Here is a 21,200-nt window from a genome sequence, read left to right as displayed (position 1 = left end):
GTGAGCGGAAGTGTGTGACATCATCACCAAAACACTGTGTGCGCTGGCACTGGAGCTGGCAGAAGACTATTTATCGGCGCATGTGACACGCTTACAAATAGCAAGAAAACGGCAGGGAGGAGTGAAACACATAAGGGTCTGTTGAAGCAGTAGCCTACTGACTTTATCTAGTGGAATTATTTTCTCCATAGTTCCGCGTTGTTCATCTCTATTTAGGAAGCAATATGGTCGAGCAGTCGGATCGCGCTCCACTGCTCGACTGGGAGGAGATTCCACCAAACGAACTGACCCAGGCGGTTCCCGCTCCAGCAAAAGAAAATGGATCGGAATCAAATCCGCCAGACGGCCGCTCTCTGGGTAGCACCGCGCTCGCCATCGGGTGGAACACTAGCTCTGGGGGTCCAGTAAGTGTAACAACCATTCCCAGCTTGAACAGGAGCCCTCACCTTGACTACCCTGGCCCATGGGGTGTTCCAAGCCCCATCCATGCCGACTCTAGAATATCTCTGAAAGAACGGCTGGGATGGGAGGAAAAGGACCAAATAGTGGCTGTGTTTGTGGTAACCTTTGACACAAGATCAGGTGAGCAAGAGCAATACAGTATGAAGACAGTGTCATTTACCTTACTGGGCACAGTGGGGGACTGACTCATTCCATGGAAGTGCGCACACACTGAAAGATGACGTTGCAAGAAATGTCTACTGTTCTTTTCTTCCCGCTAGCTTTGCTTATCTACGCTATTCAAATATGAACCAATATGTAGAGACCCAAATCATTTGTGGTAAGCATTTGTTGAGCAGGGAAAGCAGTTCGTCAAATTATTAATTTCTTCTGCCATCGCAAGGTTCAATAAGCTCTCTTTATATGTGAATAATAAGAGTAATGCAGTAACCTACTGTTACATTACTTTCTAATTTGATAATTCAACCCCCCCCCCTTGTACAGCTTGGATAATATTCTGGTTACTGCAAGCATCTCTTGACCTGGGGCAGTTTGTGTGTTCCTCTGTTACACCAGTATCACTAAGAAGGGAAAGCTTTCAGAGAGTCCTGGAAAACCAGTGTTACTACTTACCCTCCCCAACTTCCCTTTTATGGTACGCAGAGTTTTATAGTAAGATAGAATGTGTAAGGAAAAAACTGGGGACATGGTGGATGAATTTCATTCTCTCACAGTGAAGTGAACAGTATGGAAAATCAAGTGTATGTGTTTGTGTGTGTCAATGGCAGGTAACATGGTGGAATGGTGCTTACCCCAAGACGTGAATCTTGACGGAGTGGAATTCAAGTCAATGGCGAGCGGATCACACAGAATCGCCAAGGACTTCATGTAAGACTATTCCCCCAACTGAATGCACAGTGTTATTGGCAGAGGACCATCAGAACCCTATCAATAATCTGTACGATGTTGTATACATTCACTAGATTCATTCATGTCTTTCATTTTTGCAGATATTTCCGTAAAGGCTGCTACTTTGGGCTGGCTTGTTTTGCTAACATGCCTGTTGAGAGTGAATCGGAGAGAGGGGCGCGGATGAAATCTGTGGGTATTCTGTCTCCCTCTTACACCCTCCTATATCGCTACATGCACTTCCTGGAGAACCAGGTTAGGTAAGTACTTGTCTGGCTGTCTGTTTGTCTGTTTGTTAGTTAGGCTTGGGCAATACCCTAAGGATGCACAATATATCGGTGAACATATCGGAATCGGACGATATTAGCTAAAAATGCCGACATCGGCATTGGCCCGATTTTTCTAGTTTAACGCCGATGTGCAAAACTGATGTCAAAGCTGACGCGCATACCAATGTCTGCTGTGTGGATCGAGCAGTCAACAAGTCGAGCAGTCATTTGAAAGAGTAAGAACAAGTCAAAATCCATTAACGCCAAGATAATGGAATTCATTGCCCTTGACAATCAAACGTTTTCTGTCGTAGGTGATGTTGGCCATCGCCGACTGGTCGAGCACCGGTACACACTACCAAGTGAGCTATTTTTCAGATGTTGCCCTACCGGAGTTACACAGTAATAGCGTCACTGCTATTAGCTTCACGACTGACATTTGAACCGGTGATATCAGCCCCAGGAGCATGCTGACTCTGACAGCACAGTGGGTCATCAAGGATTTCTTACTGAAGAAAGTTGTATTGCATGCTCATCAATATGCTGGTTGTCATACCGCTGCTGCAATTTCAATGGCTTTTGAGAACATGTTTGAAACTTGGAAACATGAACATGCTAGTTCCATTCAAACAACTGGCTCGAGAAATTAGCTCATCACCTGCGCCTGCAGCAGACGTGATACCCTTTGTCATGGCATTGAAACGTCTGCTCAACAGAACTGCCAACACAGACTGTGAACAAGCGATTCGGTGGCATTCTCTCTACTGTGTCGTCGCCATGCTTGATGCTAAGTACAAGGACCGCTACTTCTATGCAGACAAGAAACAGGGTTTACGTAAAATGTTACATAGACAGATGGACACAGTGACGGACACAGTGACAGACACAGTGACAGTGCGCACGGAGGAAGAGAGGCCACGGACAGAGAGTTGAAACTTCACTGCTTGATATGTATGATGAAATCCTGGTTGAGAATGAAATGACTGAACAAATGAACAACGAAACAGCACAGCAAGTAAGTGATAGAAATAGGTTTTGATTATGTTTTACTGGTAATGGGGACATACGTAAATGCCAACAAAATAACGTGTGTGTGTGTGTGTGTGTGTGATACAGCCTGGATTCGAACCAGGGACTGTAGTGATGCCTCTTGCACTGAGATGCAGTGCCTTAGACCTCTGCATCCGTGCGTGTGTTAACTATTTAACTGTACTAGAATGCTTAAAAGGCTGCTAAAATGTTAAATATTGGTTATCGATATCTGTTTTTTGGCAAGGAAAATATAGGATATCGGTATTGACCAAACATGTCATCGGTGCATCACAGGTATAAATGGTATATTTTGAAATACCGACAGTATGATTTTGAATACAGTATTTAAAATATATATATATATATATATATGTATATGTGTATATATGTATGTGTGTGTGTGTGTATTTATTTATTTTTAATGGTAGCTATGCCACTGCTTCTACCTACATAGGTTAAGTACAACTATAAAAAAATCTAAGATGCTAAATAAATTATATCCAGCTCAGGGCTCCAGCTATTCATTTGGTTCGCTAACTTGCTAGCATCGGCCCGATGTCAAGATCAAGCTTCTTGGTTACAGAAGAGCCATTCAATTCCCTCCTGGATCAAGATCCCTGTTGCCTAAATTGTTTTGTGCGTAAATAAATAAATAATAATCATTAAATATATACATTTTAGAAATGGTGCCCCTTCTGTGCACATTCGGTAATATTGTATACCTTGGTATGGTACAGAAACGTTACGACGGTATGAATATTTGGATACCATTCAACCCTACTGTCTGGTCTGTCTGTCGCTCGCTCTCACTGTCTGTGTCACGGTCTGTCCATTCTCTCTCTTTGTCACTCTCTTTCTTATCCGTCCTGTTTCACATTTCACCCCTTATTTCCTTCCTCCTCTCCTTCGTCTGTATTTTCAGTCTCCTCATCTATTAAAAATAAGCCCTGAGTCAGTGCCACCACCGTCACTAGAAGCCATTTATATCACATGAAGTATTTGTATGTAATCATTGGAATGGAAGAAACCCAAACAGTTTCCCTCAGTAAATCTTGTCTTTATGCTTGAATCTTCAAATAGTATCTCTTATCTCATTAACTATGCATAAAGAAGTAACACATCCAGCTCATGGTAGAGGTGTATGCTTGGGGGGTTAATCTTGACTGTATACAGTACAGCTACTTTATGTGGATCCATTGAAAGTACTACTCCACTTCCAGTTCCCAGGGAGGGATTATCCCAGGTTTAATCCAATCAAACCATGCTGTAATGAGTCTTCGATAACAGTCTCTTTCTTACCAGTGTTATCACTGAGATGCCAACTGCAGTCAGCATATAGAAAGTGTATAGTGTCTCTCCATGCAGACACCAGCTCCAGTGCCCTGGCTCGTATTCTCCTCTGGAGGCCTTCTATGAAGATAAGAAAGCTGTGCTGCCCCCAGCAGGGAACGGCCTTGTCACTGCTTGTCCGACCAGTGCTTGGGTCCCAGCCATCAACCGCTGCATGCACCCAGAGATGAAGGTGAGCACCTATGGCCACCTGCACCAGTCACTAATGTTACTGTGTGGCTGTTGTTTGTGTTAGTTGTGGATAATTGGCAATTAAATGTTTTGGTTTAAGTGTGTTTGTTCATTTTGAGATATGTGATAACTTCAAATCAAACTTTATTTGTCACATGTGCCGAATACAACAAGTGTAGACCTTACTGTGAAATGCTTACTTACTAGCCGTTAACTAACAGTGCAGTTCAAAAAGAGTTAAGAATATATTTACGAAATGGTAGCACAATTCAATAACGAGGCTATATACAGGGGGTACCGGTACCAAGTCAGTGTGCGGGTGTACAGGTTAGTTGAGGTAATTTGTACATGTAGGTAGGGGTGAAGTGACTATGCATAGATAATAAACAGGAAGTAGCACCGGTGTACAAAACCAATGTGGGGATGGGGGTGTCAATTTTATGGGCTTTCCTCTGACACTGTCTTTTATATGTCCTGGATGGCAGGAAGCTTGGCCCCAGTGATGTACTGGGCCATACGCACTACCCTCTGTAGCGCCATACGGTCAGACCAAATATTTTCAGTCTCCTGAGGGGGAATAGGTTTTGTCGTGTCCTCTTAACGGCTGTCTTGGTGTGTTTGGACCATGATAGTTCGTTGGGGATGTAGACACCAAGGAACTTAACTCTCGACCTGCTCCACTACGGCCCTGTCGATGCTAACGCGGGCCTGTTTGGCCCACCTTTTCCTGTCGTCCACCATCAGCTCCTTTGTCTTGCTCACATTGAGGGAGAGGTTGTTGTCCTGGCACCACACTTCCAGTTCTCTGACCTCCTCCCTATAGGCTGTCTTATCGTTGTCGGCGATCAGGCCTACCACTGTTGACGTCAGCATACTTAATGATGGTGTTGGAGTTCACCCACAAGCAGTCGTGGGTGAACAGGGAGTACAGGAGGGGACTAAGTACACACCCCTGAGGGGCCCCAGTGTTGAGGATCACTTGGGGGCGGGCCATCAGGAAGTCCGGGATCCAGTTGCAGAGGGAGGTGTTTAGTCCCAGGGTCCTTAGCTTAGTGATGAGCTTCGTGGGCACTATGGTCTTGAACGCTGAACTGTAGTCAATGAACAGCATTCTCACATAGGTGTTCCTTTTGTCCAGGTGGGAAAGGGCAGTGTGGAGTGCGATTGAGATTGCATCAGCTGTGGATCTGTTGGCGGTATGTGAATTGGAGTGGGTCTAGGGTATCAGGGAGGATGCTGTTGATGTGAGCCATGACCAGCCTTTCAAAGCACTTCAAGGCTACTGACGTGAGTGCTATGGGGCAGTAATCACTTAGGCGGGTTACCTTCGCTTACTTGGGCACAGGGATTAGGGTGGTCTGCTTGAAACATGTTGGTGTTACAGACTCAGTCAGGGACAGGTTGAAATTGTCAGTGAAGACACTTGCCAGTTGGTCCACACATTCTTTGAGTACACGTCCTGGTAATCCGTCTGGCCCCGCGGCTTTGTGAATGTTGACCTGTTTAAAGGTCTTGCTCACATCGGCTACCGAGAGCGTAATAACACAGTCATCCAGAACAGCTGGTGTTCTCGTGCATGCTTCAGTGTTGCTTGCCTCGAAGCTAGCATAAAAGGCATTTGGCTTGTCTGGTAGGCTCGTGTCACTGGGCAGCTTGCGTCTGGGTTTCCCTTTGTTGTCTGTAATAGTTTTCAAGCCCTGCCACATCCGACAAGCATCAGAGCAGGTGTGGTGGGATTCAATCATAATCCTATATTGACGCTTTGCTTGTTTGATGGTTCTCCAGAGGGCATAATGGGATTTCTTATAAGCGTCTGGATTAGTGTCCCGCTCCTTGAAAGTGGCAGCTCTAGCCTTTTAGCTCGATGCGGATGTTGCCTTTAATCCATGGCTTCTGGTTGGGATATATGTACGGTCACTGTAGGTACAATGTCGTCGTTGCACTTATTGATGAAGCCAATGACTGAAGTGGTATACTCCTCAATGCCATTGGATGAATCCCGGAACATATTCCAGTCTGTGCTAGCAAAACAGTCCTGTTGCGTAGCATCCGGGTCATCTGACCAGTTGCATATTGAGCGAGTCACTGGTACTTCCTGCTTTAGATTTTGCTTATAAGCAGGAATCAGGAGGATAGAATTATGGTCAGATTTGCCAAAGGGAGTGTGGGGGAAGAGCTTTGTATTCATCTCTGTGTGTGGATTAAAGGTGGTCTAGAGGTTTTTCCCCCTCTGGTTGCACATGTGACAAGCTGGTAAAACTTTGGTTATTTCTGATTTAAGTTTTCCTGCATTTAAGTCCTCAGCCACTAGGAGCGCCGCTTCTGGATGAGCATTTTCTTGTTTGTTTATGGCCTTATCGAGTTGGTTGAGTGCGGTCTTAATGCCAGCATCGGTCTATGGTGGTAAATAGACGGCTACGAATAATATAGATAGTGTGGTCTACAGCTTATCATAAGATACACTACCTCAGGCGAGCAATACCTCTTTAAAATGAGACAATATTAGCACCAGCTGTTATTGACAAATAGACACACACCCCCACCCTTTCGTCTTACCAGACGTAGCTTCTTACCAGACGTAGCTTAAGACGAGGTGCTGTATGTCCATGTAACTCCTGATGTCAAGGAGAGATTTTGGTGAGCAAGCTTATCCAGACTGAAAATGCTTTACCGTATCAGACAGCCTGACAGTCTATCTCTGTCCCCTCCAGATCACCCACCCAGCCGGCTGCATGTCCCAGTTCATCCACTTCTTTGGGGAGCAGATCATGGTGCTGTGGAAGTTTGCCCTGCTCCGAAAACGAATCCTTATCTTCTCCCCACCACCTGTGGGTGTCGTGTGCTACAGGGGTGAGAGGGAGCAGCTGACACACACCCACACACAGTCACCTTTACAAACCCCCACATATTTGTTTTTCAGATTTTATTACAGAATTCTGTCACTGAGTACTCCTGTCTCTGTAGTGGTTTTTCATGTTGCTCTGTACTCCCCACAGTGTACTGCTGTTGCTCTCTGGCCAACATCTCTATACCTGGGATAGGTGTGTCTGTGCCTGAGTTCCGCCCCTTCTTCTACATCAATGTGGCAGACATTGCTGCCCTGGCAACAGAGATGTCATACGTGGCTTGTGAGTGTTTACCTGGGGCTTTTGAATCCACAGTTAATACACTGAACAAAAATATAAATGCAACATGTAAAGTGTTGGTTTCATGAGCTGAAATAAAATATCCCATACATTTTCCATACGCACAAAAAGCATATTTCTCTCAAATTGTGTGCACAAATATGTTTACATCTCTGTTACTGAGCATTTCTCCTTTGCCAAGATAATCCATCCACTTGACAAAATGTGGCATATCAAGAAACTGATTTTAAACAGCATGGTCGTTAAACTGAAATGTGCAATTTTGTCACACAACACAATGCCACAGATGTCTCAAGTTTTGATGGAGCGTGCAATTGGCATGCTGGCTGCAGGAATGTCCACCTGTTGCCAGATTTAATTTCTCTACAATAAGAAACCTCCAACGCCGTTTTAGAGAATTTGGCAGTACGTCCAACCACGTGTATGGCGGCGTTATGTGGGCAAGCGGTTTGCTGATGTGAACAGAGTGTCCCATGCTGGGGTTATGGTATGGGCAGGCATAAGCTATGGACAACGAACACAATTGCATTATATCGATGGCAACTTGAATGCCTAGAGATACAATAACGAGATCCTGAGACCCATTGTCGTGCCATTCATTTGCCGCCATCACCTTATGTTTCATTATGATAATGCACAGCCCCATGTTGCAAGGATCTGTACACAATTCCTGGAAGCTGAAAATGTCCCAATTTTTCCATGGCCTCCATATTCACCAGACATGTCACCCATTGAGCATGCTTGGTATGCTCTGGATCAACGTGTATGACAGTGTGTTCCAGTTCACGCCAATATCCAGCAACTTCACACAGTTATTGAAGAGGAGTGGGACAACATTCCACAAGCCACAATCAACAGCCTGATCAACTCTTTGCAAAGGACTATGTGTCACGCTGCATGAGGCAAATGGTAGCCACACTAGATACTGACTGGTTTTCTGTTCCATGCCCCTACTTTTTTTTTTAAGGTACACTACATGACAAAAAGTATGTGGACACCTGCTCGTCGAACATCTCATTCCAAAATCATGGGCATTGATATGGATTTGGTCCCCCCTTTTCGCGTTATAACAGTCTCCACTCTTTGAAGGCCGTCTACTAGATGTTGGAACATTGTGATTCCATTCAGCCACGAGCCTTAGTGAGATTGGGCACTGATGTTGGATGATTAGGCCTGGCTCGCAGTCGGCGTTCCAATTCATCCCAAAGGTGTTCGATTGGGTTGTGGTCAGGGCACTGTGTAGGCCAGTCAAGTTCTTCCACACCGATCTCAACAATCCATTTCTGTTTGGACCTCGCTTTGTGCACGGGACATTGTCATGCTGGAACAGGAAAGGGCCTTCCTGAAACTGTTGCCACAAAGTTGTAAACACAGAATCGTCTAGAATGTCATTGTATGCTGTAGCATTAAGTTTCCCCTTCACTGGAACTAAGGGGCCTAGCCCAAACCATGAAAAACAGCCCCAGACCATTATTCCTCCTACACCAAACTTTACAGTTGGCACTATGCATTGGGGCAGGTAGCATTCTCCTGGCATCCGCCAAATACAGATTAATCTGTCGGACTGCCAGATGGTGAAGCGTGATTCATCAATCCAGAGAACACATTTCCACTGCTCCAGTGTCCAATGGCGGCGAGCTTCACACCACTCCAGCCGTTGCGTGACACTGCGCATGGTGAACTTAGGCTTTTGTGCAGCTGCTCATTATGCTCCTGATTAACAGTTTTTGTGCTGACGTTGCTTGCAGAGGCAGTTTGGAACTCCACATTGAAAGTCCCTGAGCTCTTAAGGCCATTCTACTGCCAATTTTTGTCTATGGAGATTGCATGGCTGTGTGCTCGATTTTATACACATGTCAGCAATGGGTGTGGCTGAAGTAGCCAAATCCACTAATTTGAAGTGGTCTCCACATACCTTTGTATATATAGTCAGGGTAGGTTACTTCCTAAAAGCAATCCGTTACTAGTTACTTTCCCAAATTTGTAATCAGTAACGTAACTTTTGGATTACCCAAACTCAGTAACGTAATTTGATTACTTTCAGTTACTTTTAGATTACTTTCCCCTTAAGATACATTTGTGTCTTCTTCTAATGCATGTTACCAATTAAATAACATCTATTGCAGGATTAATTAATGTTAAAGTTTACATAGCTGACTGTATATGGATGTCAAATTTGACTTTATGGGTTGGTTATGTAGGCTTCTTCTAACCCATCGCTTTTACTACATATAATACGATAAAATTATATCTTTACATTAAAAACCAAAGTGTATCAGAATTCCAATAAATGATATACCCCTTGATCTTCAAGAATATGAAATATGGAAGAATAGATTAGCCAAATTGTTTTACCTGAGCATAACCCCAAAATGAAGCACTTATTAGCCAGCCCTACTTTGTTTGTGAGTCAATAAGGACTGAGTGGGCTCATTGATTCGAGTTGAAAAAGAAATTCTGTGCTCATTGAATGGCATGCTTTGAGCACTACTGAAAAGTGCTATTTACATGTTAAAAATGAATGCCATATGCTGCATTTGCTATAGGCCTATTGTTTACTTTGTTATTGGTGACACTTTGATATCTTGATAATATGCAATGGTTTTTAAAGGCAAATCCACAGATAAAATGGTCACCCCACCTCTGTTTTGGTAAAAAAGCTGAGGGATGGGCCTGGAGAAATGTAACCACTCTCAGATAAATAGACAGAGCTATGGATGCAAGGACTGACCATCCATGATATCAACATTAATGTTTTAACCATGTTAGAGGCTTTACAGTGTTTTACATTTACAATGTTTACAAACGTTGGGGAAAAAACAAGTCCAAAAATGTATGTAGCAACTACAGATTTCCTCTTTAAGTCTATCAAAAGTGTGCGAGTTTGAGCATGTGTCCATTAGGCCTATGTTTTTATTTATTTTTTATCAGCACAAATTAGACTGAGCAATAAATGCCCCACTTTTATTCCATAGGCTGGGATTCAAGTTGGATAATCTTTGGATGCCGACAGCAGTGGCACCATTGGAAGACAAAGCTTAGACTGTAGCCGACAAAACCCTATTCCTGCTCTTTTCCCGTGATCCATCAAACACATTTGGTGTATCATCATAGTGGTCTCTGACTTGTGGTCAGACGCTCAGGTGCAACAAATTTAAACTTGTGCCTTTTTTCAATGCTTATTTGGATGTCATTGAGAACAGAAGTGTCAAACATGTATTTTTCTTCTCGAACATCCTTTCTGAATTTAAAAGTAATCATCTAGTTTTTCAAAAGTATCTGTAATCTGATTACAATATTGTTGCTGGTAACGGATTACAGTTACCGGTTTTTGTATTCCCTTACATGTAGCGGATTACATGTAATCCGTTACTCCCCATCTGTGACCAACAGATGCATATCTGTATTCCTAGTCATGTGAAATCCATAGATTAAGGCCTAATGAATTTGTATGAACTGTAACTCAGTTCAATCTTTGAAATGATTGCATGTTGCGTTTATATTTTGGTTCACTATACATTATGCTAAGATTGATAAAGGGGTGTGTGTGTGTGTGTGTGTGTGTGTGTGTGTGTGTGTGTAGGTACGACAGAGAAGATCTTTGAGGAGAAGAAGGAGCTGTATGATGTGTATGTTGACAACCAGAATGTGAAGACACACAGAGATAGCCTTCAGCCACTACTCCGGCTGAATGGGGTGGACCGGGAGAAGTATAGGAAACTCAGCGAACAGAGGTACACAGAAACTGATAAATGGTGGAAGCCATTTTGAAGAGATGATGATGATTATGTTACTGTCTTTTCAGGCAACTGCTACTTTACACTCAGGAGGTGGATGGAGACTGCACATCAAATGAGGAGGACCTCTTTATCCTGTGAGTTTGTTTACACAACAGTATCTTTTGGTTGGGCTCAATCTGGAGTGTTTATCAAACTTTCTTACAGAATGTCCTCTGTTCTCTCCGCTAGATTTTTCATGGAGCAGAATAACCGTATCTTCCAGACTCTATCGGAGGTGGCGGCGAGTGCGGACCCCACCCTGACGGCAGAGCACGTGAGGGCCATGGGGCTGGACCCTCAGGCAGACCGCACTTTCCTGGTGGACCTGCTGGAGCTCTATGGCATTGATGCCATGCTGGTCATCGATAACCCCTGCTGCCCCTGAACCCTGTGTGGCTTGTGCTCCTCTCTCCTTGTCCCCTGAATACACTGCCTCCTACTCTTCGTCCCCTGGCCTCCTGCCCAGTCAAATGCCTGCCGATTTCTCTTGGTCTCTCACCATGCTCCGGGATACAGCCATCTTTGGCCAGTGTTAACTTAGAGACAGCTCACTTGGCCAATTGGGCCACGATAATAGACACTGCCTGGACTCTGCAGTTCTCTCGCTAAAGTCCGTTTCACATTCAACAACCACTCGTCTTGTTTGTCTTTTCGCTTGGCATCTGTTCTCTTCTCACTTGGATTTCTGCTTGGATCACCAGCCCTAGTCACTGGAAGTGGAAGTTCCACGGAACCTTTGATCAATGTGCCTCGTTGTACTGCTCCCAATACTATGGAGCACTGCTGACTTTGACCAACAGCGCCATGTATCTACAGTAGCATCCTGTTTGGGGATGGATAATCGATTGTTCCTCTCACTTGGAACCTTAACTCCAAATTCAGCCATGGCACCAAGCCCTTTTTTCTTACGTCTTTACAGAGGATTCTACCTAACCATGTATAGTGTAATACTAAATATTCATGTGATTGTCAGGGCTTTTATTTTATGGATCTAAATCCTTCTGCTGAATAACTTTACCATGATGTTGTTTCCCAAACTTCTACATCAGGTTTGCTAGAGCTGAGAGTAAAGTGTTTTCACTCGGATTTCCTCTTAAAAAGCAAATTGTGCTGAAGTTGATCAAACTTGTATTTTTCAGAATGAAAAAGGGGAGCAATGTGAATATTTGTGTGTTTGATAAAAGTCAATAATCAAGAAAGATTCACACATCAAGACTAATTCCATGAATCTGCTTCACATAAACAAGAAGACCTCTTTTGGTTCAAATAGGAATACAGTGTTTTTCATGATGTCAGCTAATCATACACATTAAAAGGGAAAGACGAGTCATGCCAGATGTATTTATTTGATATAATGCCCTCATCCAAGGAGGTATTTATTATGGAGCTGAGGTTGAATATTTGTTAAATACTGTAACATTTCATTAGACTGCACATGTTTGTCTGACTTGGTCCAATACTGACACCCATACAGGCAGACTCCAGTCACTTATGTTTTTCTTGTTCCCTGGTCACATTGCACATGTGTATGGTGACTTTTGGATAATGTTTTGTGTAGTGTTTTATCAAATTTAGACGTTTTAAAATTGTGAACCTGAAACTTAAATGAATGTGTTTCTATGACACTAACTTATCATGAATGCTGCACCACACCACAACCTCTGTACTCTTGTTTTATGACCACATGATTATGGGTCAACTTGTTTGTGTTCTGATTTAATGGCCCAATGTCAGCAGAGACACTATTACTAAAAGTGCAGTCAGTGATGTAACAGTCTGTCTGCCTCGGAGCCAGCAGGAAGCTTTGTGTGTTGTGTACTTCAAACTGTACAGCCCATTTATCAATGAGATTTGTTGCAGATTAAATTAGATCCACGGGTGGTCTATGAGAGGGCAGATACAACTTTCTTTCTTGTTGGAGCTTGTCAGCTGCCTTAAGGAGATCGTTGTGCCCGTCACTGTTACAATGACTCCATTTGTATGCTTGAGGTTCACAGAGGGAATACTCCCCTCTCTGCACAGACAGACAGACCCTGATATAGGATACATTTAGATTTTTATCAAAATAAGATAACATGGACAGGGGAACTTGATCATAGATCAGCACTCCTACTGTGAGACCCTTTTTGAAAACAGGCCCTGGAGATGTTCTTTTGTTCAATAGTCCTGGGTGACTAATTTAAATCAATGTATGAAGCAGTCATCCAATAGATGTGAGTTCAATGACGCATCAAATAGTTTGTATGAAGACTGCGAACTGCTTTCATTGGGTTCGACTGGTCAGTAGATGTCGGCAATAGTGGCACTGTTCATTGAGGTTTAGCTGGGGACAGTTATGTCCTTCAGTGAGTTATAAAGCCTAATTAGTGGGTAATCTTTGTGTTAAGTGCAGGCACTCAATTAAGACCACAGGAAGAGGCATAGATGAAATGTTTTAGATTTTAAACACTTCCAACTACTTTATCAACATGTCAATTGACACTACTGATATTGGTGTTTGGTAATCTGATTAAATGTAGTTCACACCCATGTTGACTTAGCCCCTTTTCCCTTCTGTTTGTTTTGACCTGTCCCACCCTGTTCTTTTCAGCACATCCTGGGCATGCAACTGTTTGTTTTACAGGTGTATCATGTAAACGTAGTAGAAAATGCACACGACACACAAATAAATGTATCAAATGCCTTCTTTGTGGAAATTGTTCAGACCTGTACCAGCATTGGCTCATTTGAATTTATTTGTACAGTATGTCACCCCACTGAATGTCAACAGAAAGCTTAATCTGTATTACTGAGGCACTAATATGCTTCAAGTACTTTAACAACTCATATAGCTAACTGTTAATCCTTGATCACAGCAACTGTAATGTAAACCTATATTTAAAACATTGGTTAACTACACAGCTACATCCAGTACCTGTACTACTATTAAACAAGGAAAGAGACTTTAGTGATGAATACACATTTAGTAACTTGATCGCATGAGCCACTCTTGTTTTCAAGCTGGTGACATTACACAGTACTGCCACTATAAAACAATAAAACATTGGTTTTCTCTGATACTTGTTGGATTGTATTTGTGATAAGTGTTGCCAAGGGAGAGTGATTCTCATACCAATGTATCATCTTATCATAGAGTACTGTACATGGAGGACAGTCTGCACTTTTCATTGGTTTTAAAAAGTGACAGAACTGTGTGCATCATAACTGAATTATTGAATAAGACTCTTATTACACATTTAGCAATACATGACAATATACAATAGTAAACCAGTCAGTTACGCCAATAGTCCTGCCGAGCAGACTTCTAAGCTAATTGGTTTGAAAATAGAAACCAAAATGCTTGGTCCTTGTTACTGCATCATATTGTCATCTTCCATAATTGTGAAAATATTTCAACTGAACATGTCAATGTACTGTAACAATGAGACCTCACTGTAGACTGGTCCAGCTGTGTGTTATGGCTGTTTAAGGACATACTCCAGAAATAAAGAAAAACACACCCAGATACAGTAGAGGTATAGTCCCAGTACAGCCACTAATGACCCCTAGCCTTGACCCTCCTCCCTATTTCTGTGTCCTGCATATGGTCACTGCAGCGCTTCCCTTACAGGACTTGTGTGAGGAGCTGCTCTCTGCGTTCAGCGCTGCAGAAGAAGCGCAGTTTCCGTGGCAACAGCCTCACCTCCACCGACATAGCCTCGTACTCCTCGTTGTCGATGTTGTAGAAGCCAGCACCTTCCTGTGGGAGAGGAAATGGGACAGGACAGTAGGGAGAGGTCATGGAGCAAAAAGAATATCGCACACATACTAAAATAAACCAATTTATACAAGAATACATGTCATTTGTTTGAAGGTTGTAATTATCAAAGACCGTAATGCATCTTGTCCAATGATTTATGTAAACCTTGGATAGCTGATGCAATGTTTTGGTCATTGATAGGCTTTGAAGCCATATTGTCGGCCATATTGACACTCCACAGTAAGAATAAGAATGAATGGAATTCTACAGTATTTAAATTAAATGTTTCAAGGTATTTAAGTATTTTTTGTTGTAGTGGGGACAGAAATGATAGTTTAAGGAATTTTGTTTAAAATAATTGTTCATTTTTATGTTTAGCTCACAATATAATGCATTCTTCTAAATGAAGGTGTCTGTAAAAAAATACATGTGGCAAAAAGATATGCAGACATTAAGAAATGCATTTCCATAGCTTCCAAAATCTTTTCATAACGGTGGGGAAGTGCCAAGATGGATGCACGGTGGCTCATTGGTCTCGTCTCTGAAATGTATAGGCTTAAGACAGATGAGGGAGTATTAGACCTCGGGCAGATTGAGTCGACATGCACTAGCCTCCAGCTTCAGTGATTGTCTTGTGAATGCAGTTGAGTCCGCCGCTTTCTTCTCTCTGCAATGCAGAAAATGCAACAGCCTTGACACATGCTACATGAGTAAGCAATAATTTATTTTACTCAGGTATTACACTAATAATGTGAGAAAGTACAGTACCAGTCCAAAGGTTGGACACCAACTCATTCAAGGGTTTCTTTATTTTAACATTATAGAATAATAGTGAAGACATCAAAACTATGAAATAACACATATGGAATCATGTAGTAACCAAAAAAAGTGCCAAACAAATCAAAATATATTTTATATGAGATTCTTCCAAGTAGCCACACTTTGCCTTGATGACAGCTTCTCTCACCCAGCTTCATGGAATACATTTCAATTAACAGGTGTGCCTTGTTAAAAGTTAATTTGTGGAATTTATTTTCTTCTTAATGCGTTTGAGCCAATCAGTTATGTTGGGGTGGTATACAGATGACAGCCCTATTTGGTAAAAGACCAAGTCCATATTATGACAAGAACAGCATGGCTACCACAGCTTTCTGCAGCGATACACCATCCCATCTGGTTTGGGATTAGTGGAACTATCATTTGTTTTTCAACCGGACAATGACCCAAAACATCTCCAGGCTGTTTAAGGGCATTTGACCAAGGAGAGTGATGGAGTGCTGCATCAGATGACCTGGCCTAAACGATCACCTGACCTCAACCCAATTGAGATGGTTTGGGATGAGTTGGACCGCAGAGTGAAAGAAAAGCAGACAACAAGTGCTCAGCGAATGTGGGAACTCCTTCATGACGCTTGGAAAAGCATTCCAGGTGAAGCTGGCTGAATGCCAAGCGTGTGCAAAGCTGTCATCAAGGCAAAGGGTGGCTATTTGAAGAATCTATATTTTAATTTGTTTAACACATTTTTGGTTACTGCATGATTCCATGTGTGTTATTTCATAGTTTTGATGTCTTCACTATTATTCTACAATGTAGAAAATAGTACAAATAAAGAAAAACCCTTGAATGAGGAGGTGTCCAAATGTTGACTGGTACTGTAAATCTCCACAACTTACCCAACAGTGATAAAATCTCCCACAGTGAAGGAGTCCGGCTCCACACACACCAGCAGGGAGTCATCAATACGCTGAAGGACAAACAAGACAACAGGCAGTTTAAACATCCTGTCACTTTTGTTTTAGTAGTAAAAAAAAAAAAATCTATATATATAGTGGGGCAAAAAAGTATTTAGTCAGCCACCAATTGTCCAAGTTCTCCCACTTAAAAATACGAGAGGCCTGTCATTTTCATCATAGGTACACTTCAACTATGACAGACAAAAGGAGAAAAAAAAATCCAGAAAATCACATTATAGGATTTTTAATGAATTTATTTGCAAATTATGGTGGAAAATAAGTATTTGGTCACCTACAAACAAGCAAGATTTCTGGCTCTCACAGACCTGTAACTTCTTCTTTAAGAGAATCCTCTGTCCTCCACTCGTTACCTGTATTAATGGCACCTGTTTGAACTTGTTATCAGTATAAAAGACACCTGTCCACAACCTCAAACAGTCACACTCCAAACTCCACTATGGCCAAGACCAAAGAGCTGTCAAAGGACACCAGAAGCAAAATTGTAGACCTGCATCAGGCTGGGAAGACTGAATCTGCAATAGGTAAGCAGCTTGGTTTGAAGAAATCAACTGTGGGAGCAATTATTAGGAAATGGAAGACATACAAGACCACTGATAATCTCCCTCGATCTGGGGCTCCACGCAAGATCTCACCCCATGGGGTCAAAATGATCACAAGAACAGTGAGCAAAAATCCCAGAACCACACGGGGGGGGGGGGGGGGGGGGGACCTAGTGAATGACCTGCAGAGAGCTGGGACCAAAGTAACAAAGCCTACCATCAGTAACACACTACGCCGCCAGGGACTCAAATCCTGCAGTGCCAGACGTGTCCCCCTGCTTAAGCCAGTACATGTCCAGGCCCGTCTGAAGTTTGCTAGAGAGCATTTGGATGATCCAGAAGAAGATTGGGAGAATGTCATATGGTCAGATGAAACCAAAATATAACTTTTTGGTAAAAACTCAACTCGTCGTGTTTGGAGGACAAAGAATGCTGAGTTGCATCCAAAGAACACCATACCTACTGTGAAGCATGGGGGTGGAAACATCATGCTTTGGGGCTGTTTTTCTGCAAAGGGACCAGGACGACTGATCGGTGTAAAGGAAAGAATGGGGCCATGTATCGTGAGATTTTGAGTGAAAATATAACAAAGCATTGAGATGAACTTTTGTTATTGACCAAATACTTATTTTCCACCATAATTTGCAAATAAATTCATTAAAAATCCTACAATGTGATTTTCTGGATTTTTTCCCCCTCATTTTGTCTGTCATAGTTGAAGTGTACCTATGATGAAAATTACAGGCCTCTCATCTTTTTAAGTGGGAGAACTTGCACAATTCGTGGCTGACTAAATACTTTTTTGCCCCACTGTATATATATTAAAAAATAAATAAAATGTGCTGACCGTCTGGACAGGGTTTTTGTTCTGAGTTTGGATTGACAGCTCCAAAGTAGACAGCGTTCTCTCATCCCACCTCTCTGGCTCCTCCACTTTGGGAGACTCTGCACAAACAGAAAACCAATGCCAATCATGCTTTGTTAAATAGAAGATACACAAGGACATTTAAAGGGTGTTATGTACAGACATACAAACAAACACTAACACAAATATAGTGTTACCTGGAATAGGTGGGTACCAGTAATTTTTCAATCTGCGGGCAATGCGGTACATTAGGTTGGGGCGCTGGGGCTTTTGTTCCGGCAGGTCAGGAGGGCGAAGGGTCGGGGCTATGTAGGACACAGATGCCTCGTGAACCTGGGGCCATTCCTGGCAGATACAAGAAGACAGCATGGTACAAATGCATGGAGGAACGGCAGACCATGGACTTTGAATGGAAACAGTCATGTTTCTCACCCGTAACGTACTGAACCAATGAGCTGCTTTTATCTTCAATGGGCCAAGGTACCAATATCTAAGATAGAAAGCACAGCAATATGAGAAATGTATTTTTAGAGAAGAAACACAACTTCATATTATTATAATGTAATGCACGTAAAAGTATAATATGTGGGAAACGTGTTTACCATAAGCTCTGAAGTTTGACTAGTAATTGTGAGGTTCTTACTTTTTGATGGTGGAAGCCACATCTCTGAAAGCCCCCCACCGTAGACCAATCAGGGCGAACACTGGCTGTTCCTTCTCTCCCTGGATACATAAAACCAGAAACACAATACCATTTTTTATCTTGCTCTCAATGGAGTTATGGTTATTCAATGTCGATTTAAGGTAATATCAGTTTGTGTCATCTTGACCCCTCCCTGAATCCCAGACCCTTCTAGTCTCACCTTGATTTGCAGCACATCCAGAGGTACCGTTTCTCCTTGCAGGATAGACAATGTCGCTGATGTGATGTGTCTAAAAACAAGAAGCAATATGGATGACAAAAAGATTGGAGGATATTTTAGGACACTAACGACAAGATGATGGTATAGGTCTGTATCTGAATGAACAAGAGTGCAGTGTTTCAATGGGATACTTACTTCACCTGATTGTCACTGAGGATGTGCAGACTCTCACTCAGGGAATTGTGGGAGCCCAGTGGGATAAATCCTATGGGGGTTTTACTGAACGACTCCTGGGTTTGAGAAACACCCATAGGACTGGGTAGTTAGAGACAGCTTAGCTAAAACAGTATTACAAAACACTTATAACATACAATTAGTAAAACAAGGATTATACAACAGTCAATGCTACACAACTTACATGATCAGCCCTCCGCAGCAAGCCAGTGATAACCTCCTGCAGAGTGCCATCCCCTCCAGCCACAATCAGCATGTCTGTTTGCTCCATCAGCTCCATCAATTTCTTTGCTTGGCCCTCATAGTCTGTCTGTAAGAGAGAAGACACATGTACAGGGTTACACTGTGTAGAACTATAAACTATAAGGCCTTAGATGCCATGGGGAAACAAAATTGTAAGCCTACCTTTACTAGTGTTACCTCCATACCAGCCAGGTGTAATATAGGCGCAGCATTCTTCTCAAATAAGTTGTTGGCTTTCCTATGATCAGAGAGAATTGCAAGAGTACAGCAAGACAAATTAGTCAAACACAAATTACAATATAAAAGGGAAATGGCTGTGGTGCAATAAGCAGGATCTCATGCTTATTCTCTTTGCTTAACTTTAGAGAATGTGCCGATTATCTCTTACTTACCCCCTACAAGCTGCTGGGTTTAGAATGACTGTGGCTTTCTTCAGCTGTTCCTGGGGTGATATCTGCTGACGTCCAAATTCCTGCAATTGAGAATGGAGTATTTTGTATTAGAGAGGAAAACAGTAAATTCAAGTGCAGAATCCTTGAATGCAGACACATAGTATACAATAAGCCATGTCTCACCCTTGCTGCCAGACAAGCATCTCTTCGTAGCAGATTATCGCTGTGAATAAAATACAAAATAAAAAAAATGTATTGACAAAGAAAACGACTGATTAAAATACATCCTCCTATTATTCAATGTTGTTGGATTTCAAATCACAAAAACCGTTCTGTAAGACCTTGATGATTTCTCAATGGCTACCAATTCCTGTGTGCGTGCTCAATGATATTAATGCTAGTGATGATCTGTACTTGATCTAACAACCATACCGGTAATTCTGAAGGAAACGTTACGCACCAGTGTTTACCATACAGCCAGTGTCCACCGTATGATAGGGCACACGCAGCGACTGTGGACTTCTTCCAATGATTCCGCAGAGTTACAAATACTTTCACAACCCGAGCCATTATCGACACTATCAGAAAATCCGTTTAAAAACGCTATGTATCATCTGTGTAAGCATAACAATTAATGTCCTTTCCCTGTCAGAAGCATTTTGCATGTGACACATTGGTGCAGCTATCTTAATAGTCTTATGAAACAAACACTTTCAGTATTAGTTCCGGTTGAGTTTCATTAAACATGTTATGAAATAAGTTCTCCCGTAACATACCAACAATAACAAAAATAAGGGACATTTACTAATTGATAATGGTACACAATTTCAAGAAACAAGTAATCGTCATTAGCTCAGAGCTTATTGACGAAACACTACATTTCCCATACACTAGCTGAGGTCTAAAAAGAACACCTCGCCCGAAGAATAGTCTAAAAAAAAGATATATGTTTTATTACTTTGCCACTGCATTTTTAAAATATCAATGGTCACATTATATACTGAATAGTATAATGGCTGGTGAACAGAAGAGATATGTAATCAAATATTTTTTTAAACGTTAATTATTGTATTTTTACTCTGGCGCTAAGCCAGGGCCAATTCTCTAGAATTCGACATCAACATGGTGGCGCAGATGGCGGGAAATTCGGGTATGGGTTTCATTTCAAATAATACAGCAGTGAGAGGTTGTTTATGGCTATTTACAACACAATCCATATTTGTTTACAAGAGCACTTTAATTCTATATAACACTGTGTCAAGTTCAGACAGGAGGAACGCTAGCCAATGTTAGCCAATCGTTACAATAACGTACGTTTTTATTTATTTCACCTTTATTTAACCAGGTAAGCTAGTTGAGAACAAGTTCTCATTTACAACTGCGACCTGGCCAAGATAAAGCATAGCAGTGTGAACAGACAACAACACAGTTACACATGGAGTAAACAATAAACAAGTCAATAACACAGTAGAAA

General features: G+C 42.1%; 2 protein-coding genes across 3 annotated transcripts; one reads left to right on the top strand and one right to left on the bottom strand.

The window, feature by feature from the left end:
* The first annotated feature begins 12 nt into the window (after nucleotides 1-12).
* On the top strand, nucleotides 13-14,153 carry dennd11 (DENN domain containing 11). The gene is made up of 9 exons (XM_021574752.2): nucleotides 13-582; nucleotides 1,230-1,329; nucleotides 1,452-1,610; nucleotides 4,017-4,173; nucleotides 6,884-7,022; nucleotides 7,169-7,300; nucleotides 10,902-11,052; nucleotides 11,124-11,192; nucleotides 11,287-14,153. The coding sequence occupies exons 1-9, from the start codon at nucleotides 225-227 to the stop codon at nucleotides 11,480-11,482; spliced, it is 1,461 nt and encodes a 486-aa protein (XP_021430427.1). The 5' UTR covers nucleotides 13-224; the 3' UTR covers nucleotides 11,483-14,153.
* agk (acylglycerol kinase) lies at nucleotides 13,784-20,428 on the bottom strand. 2 transcript variants are annotated; one of them, XM_021574765.2, is made up of 14 exons: nucleotides 20,187-20,427; nucleotides 19,910-19,949; nucleotides 19,727-19,806; nucleotides 19,497-19,572; nucleotides 19,276-19,401; nucleotides 19,053-19,147; nucleotides 18,858-18,927; nucleotides 18,638-18,717; nucleotides 18,427-18,484; nucleotides 18,192-18,339; nucleotides 17,977-18,074; nucleotides 16,510-16,580; nucleotides 15,419-15,503; nucleotides 13,784-14,836 (listed from the first exon to the last, which is right to left on the bottom strand). In XM_021574765.2, the coding sequence occupies exons 1-14, from the start codon at nucleotides 20,294-20,296 to the stop codon at nucleotides 14,702-14,704; spliced, it is 1,272 nt and encodes a 423-aa protein (XP_021430440.1). In that variant the 5' UTR covers nucleotides 20,297-20,427; the 3' UTR covers nucleotides 13,784-14,701. The 2 variants fall into 2 exon arrangements, with proteins under 2 accessions (XP_021430440.1, XP_036813463.1); XM_036957568.1 differs by lacking the exons at nucleotides 13,784-14,836; nucleotides 15,419-15,503 and having other exon boundaries at nucleotides 16,506-16,580; nucleotides 20,187-20,428.
* Between the last annotated feature and the right edge of the window lie 772 nt (nucleotides 20,429-21,200).

This window comes from Oncorhynchus mykiss, chromosome 2 (assembly GCF_013265735.2).
Source record: "Oncorhynchus mykiss isolate Arlee chromosome 2, USDA_OmykA_1.1, whole genome shotgun sequence".
NCBI classification, from domain to species: domain Eukaryota; kingdom Metazoa; phylum Chordata; class Actinopteri; order Salmoniformes; family Salmonidae; genus Oncorhynchus; species Oncorhynchus mykiss.
This window is presented reverse-complemented; position numbering and strand designations above follow the sequence as displayed.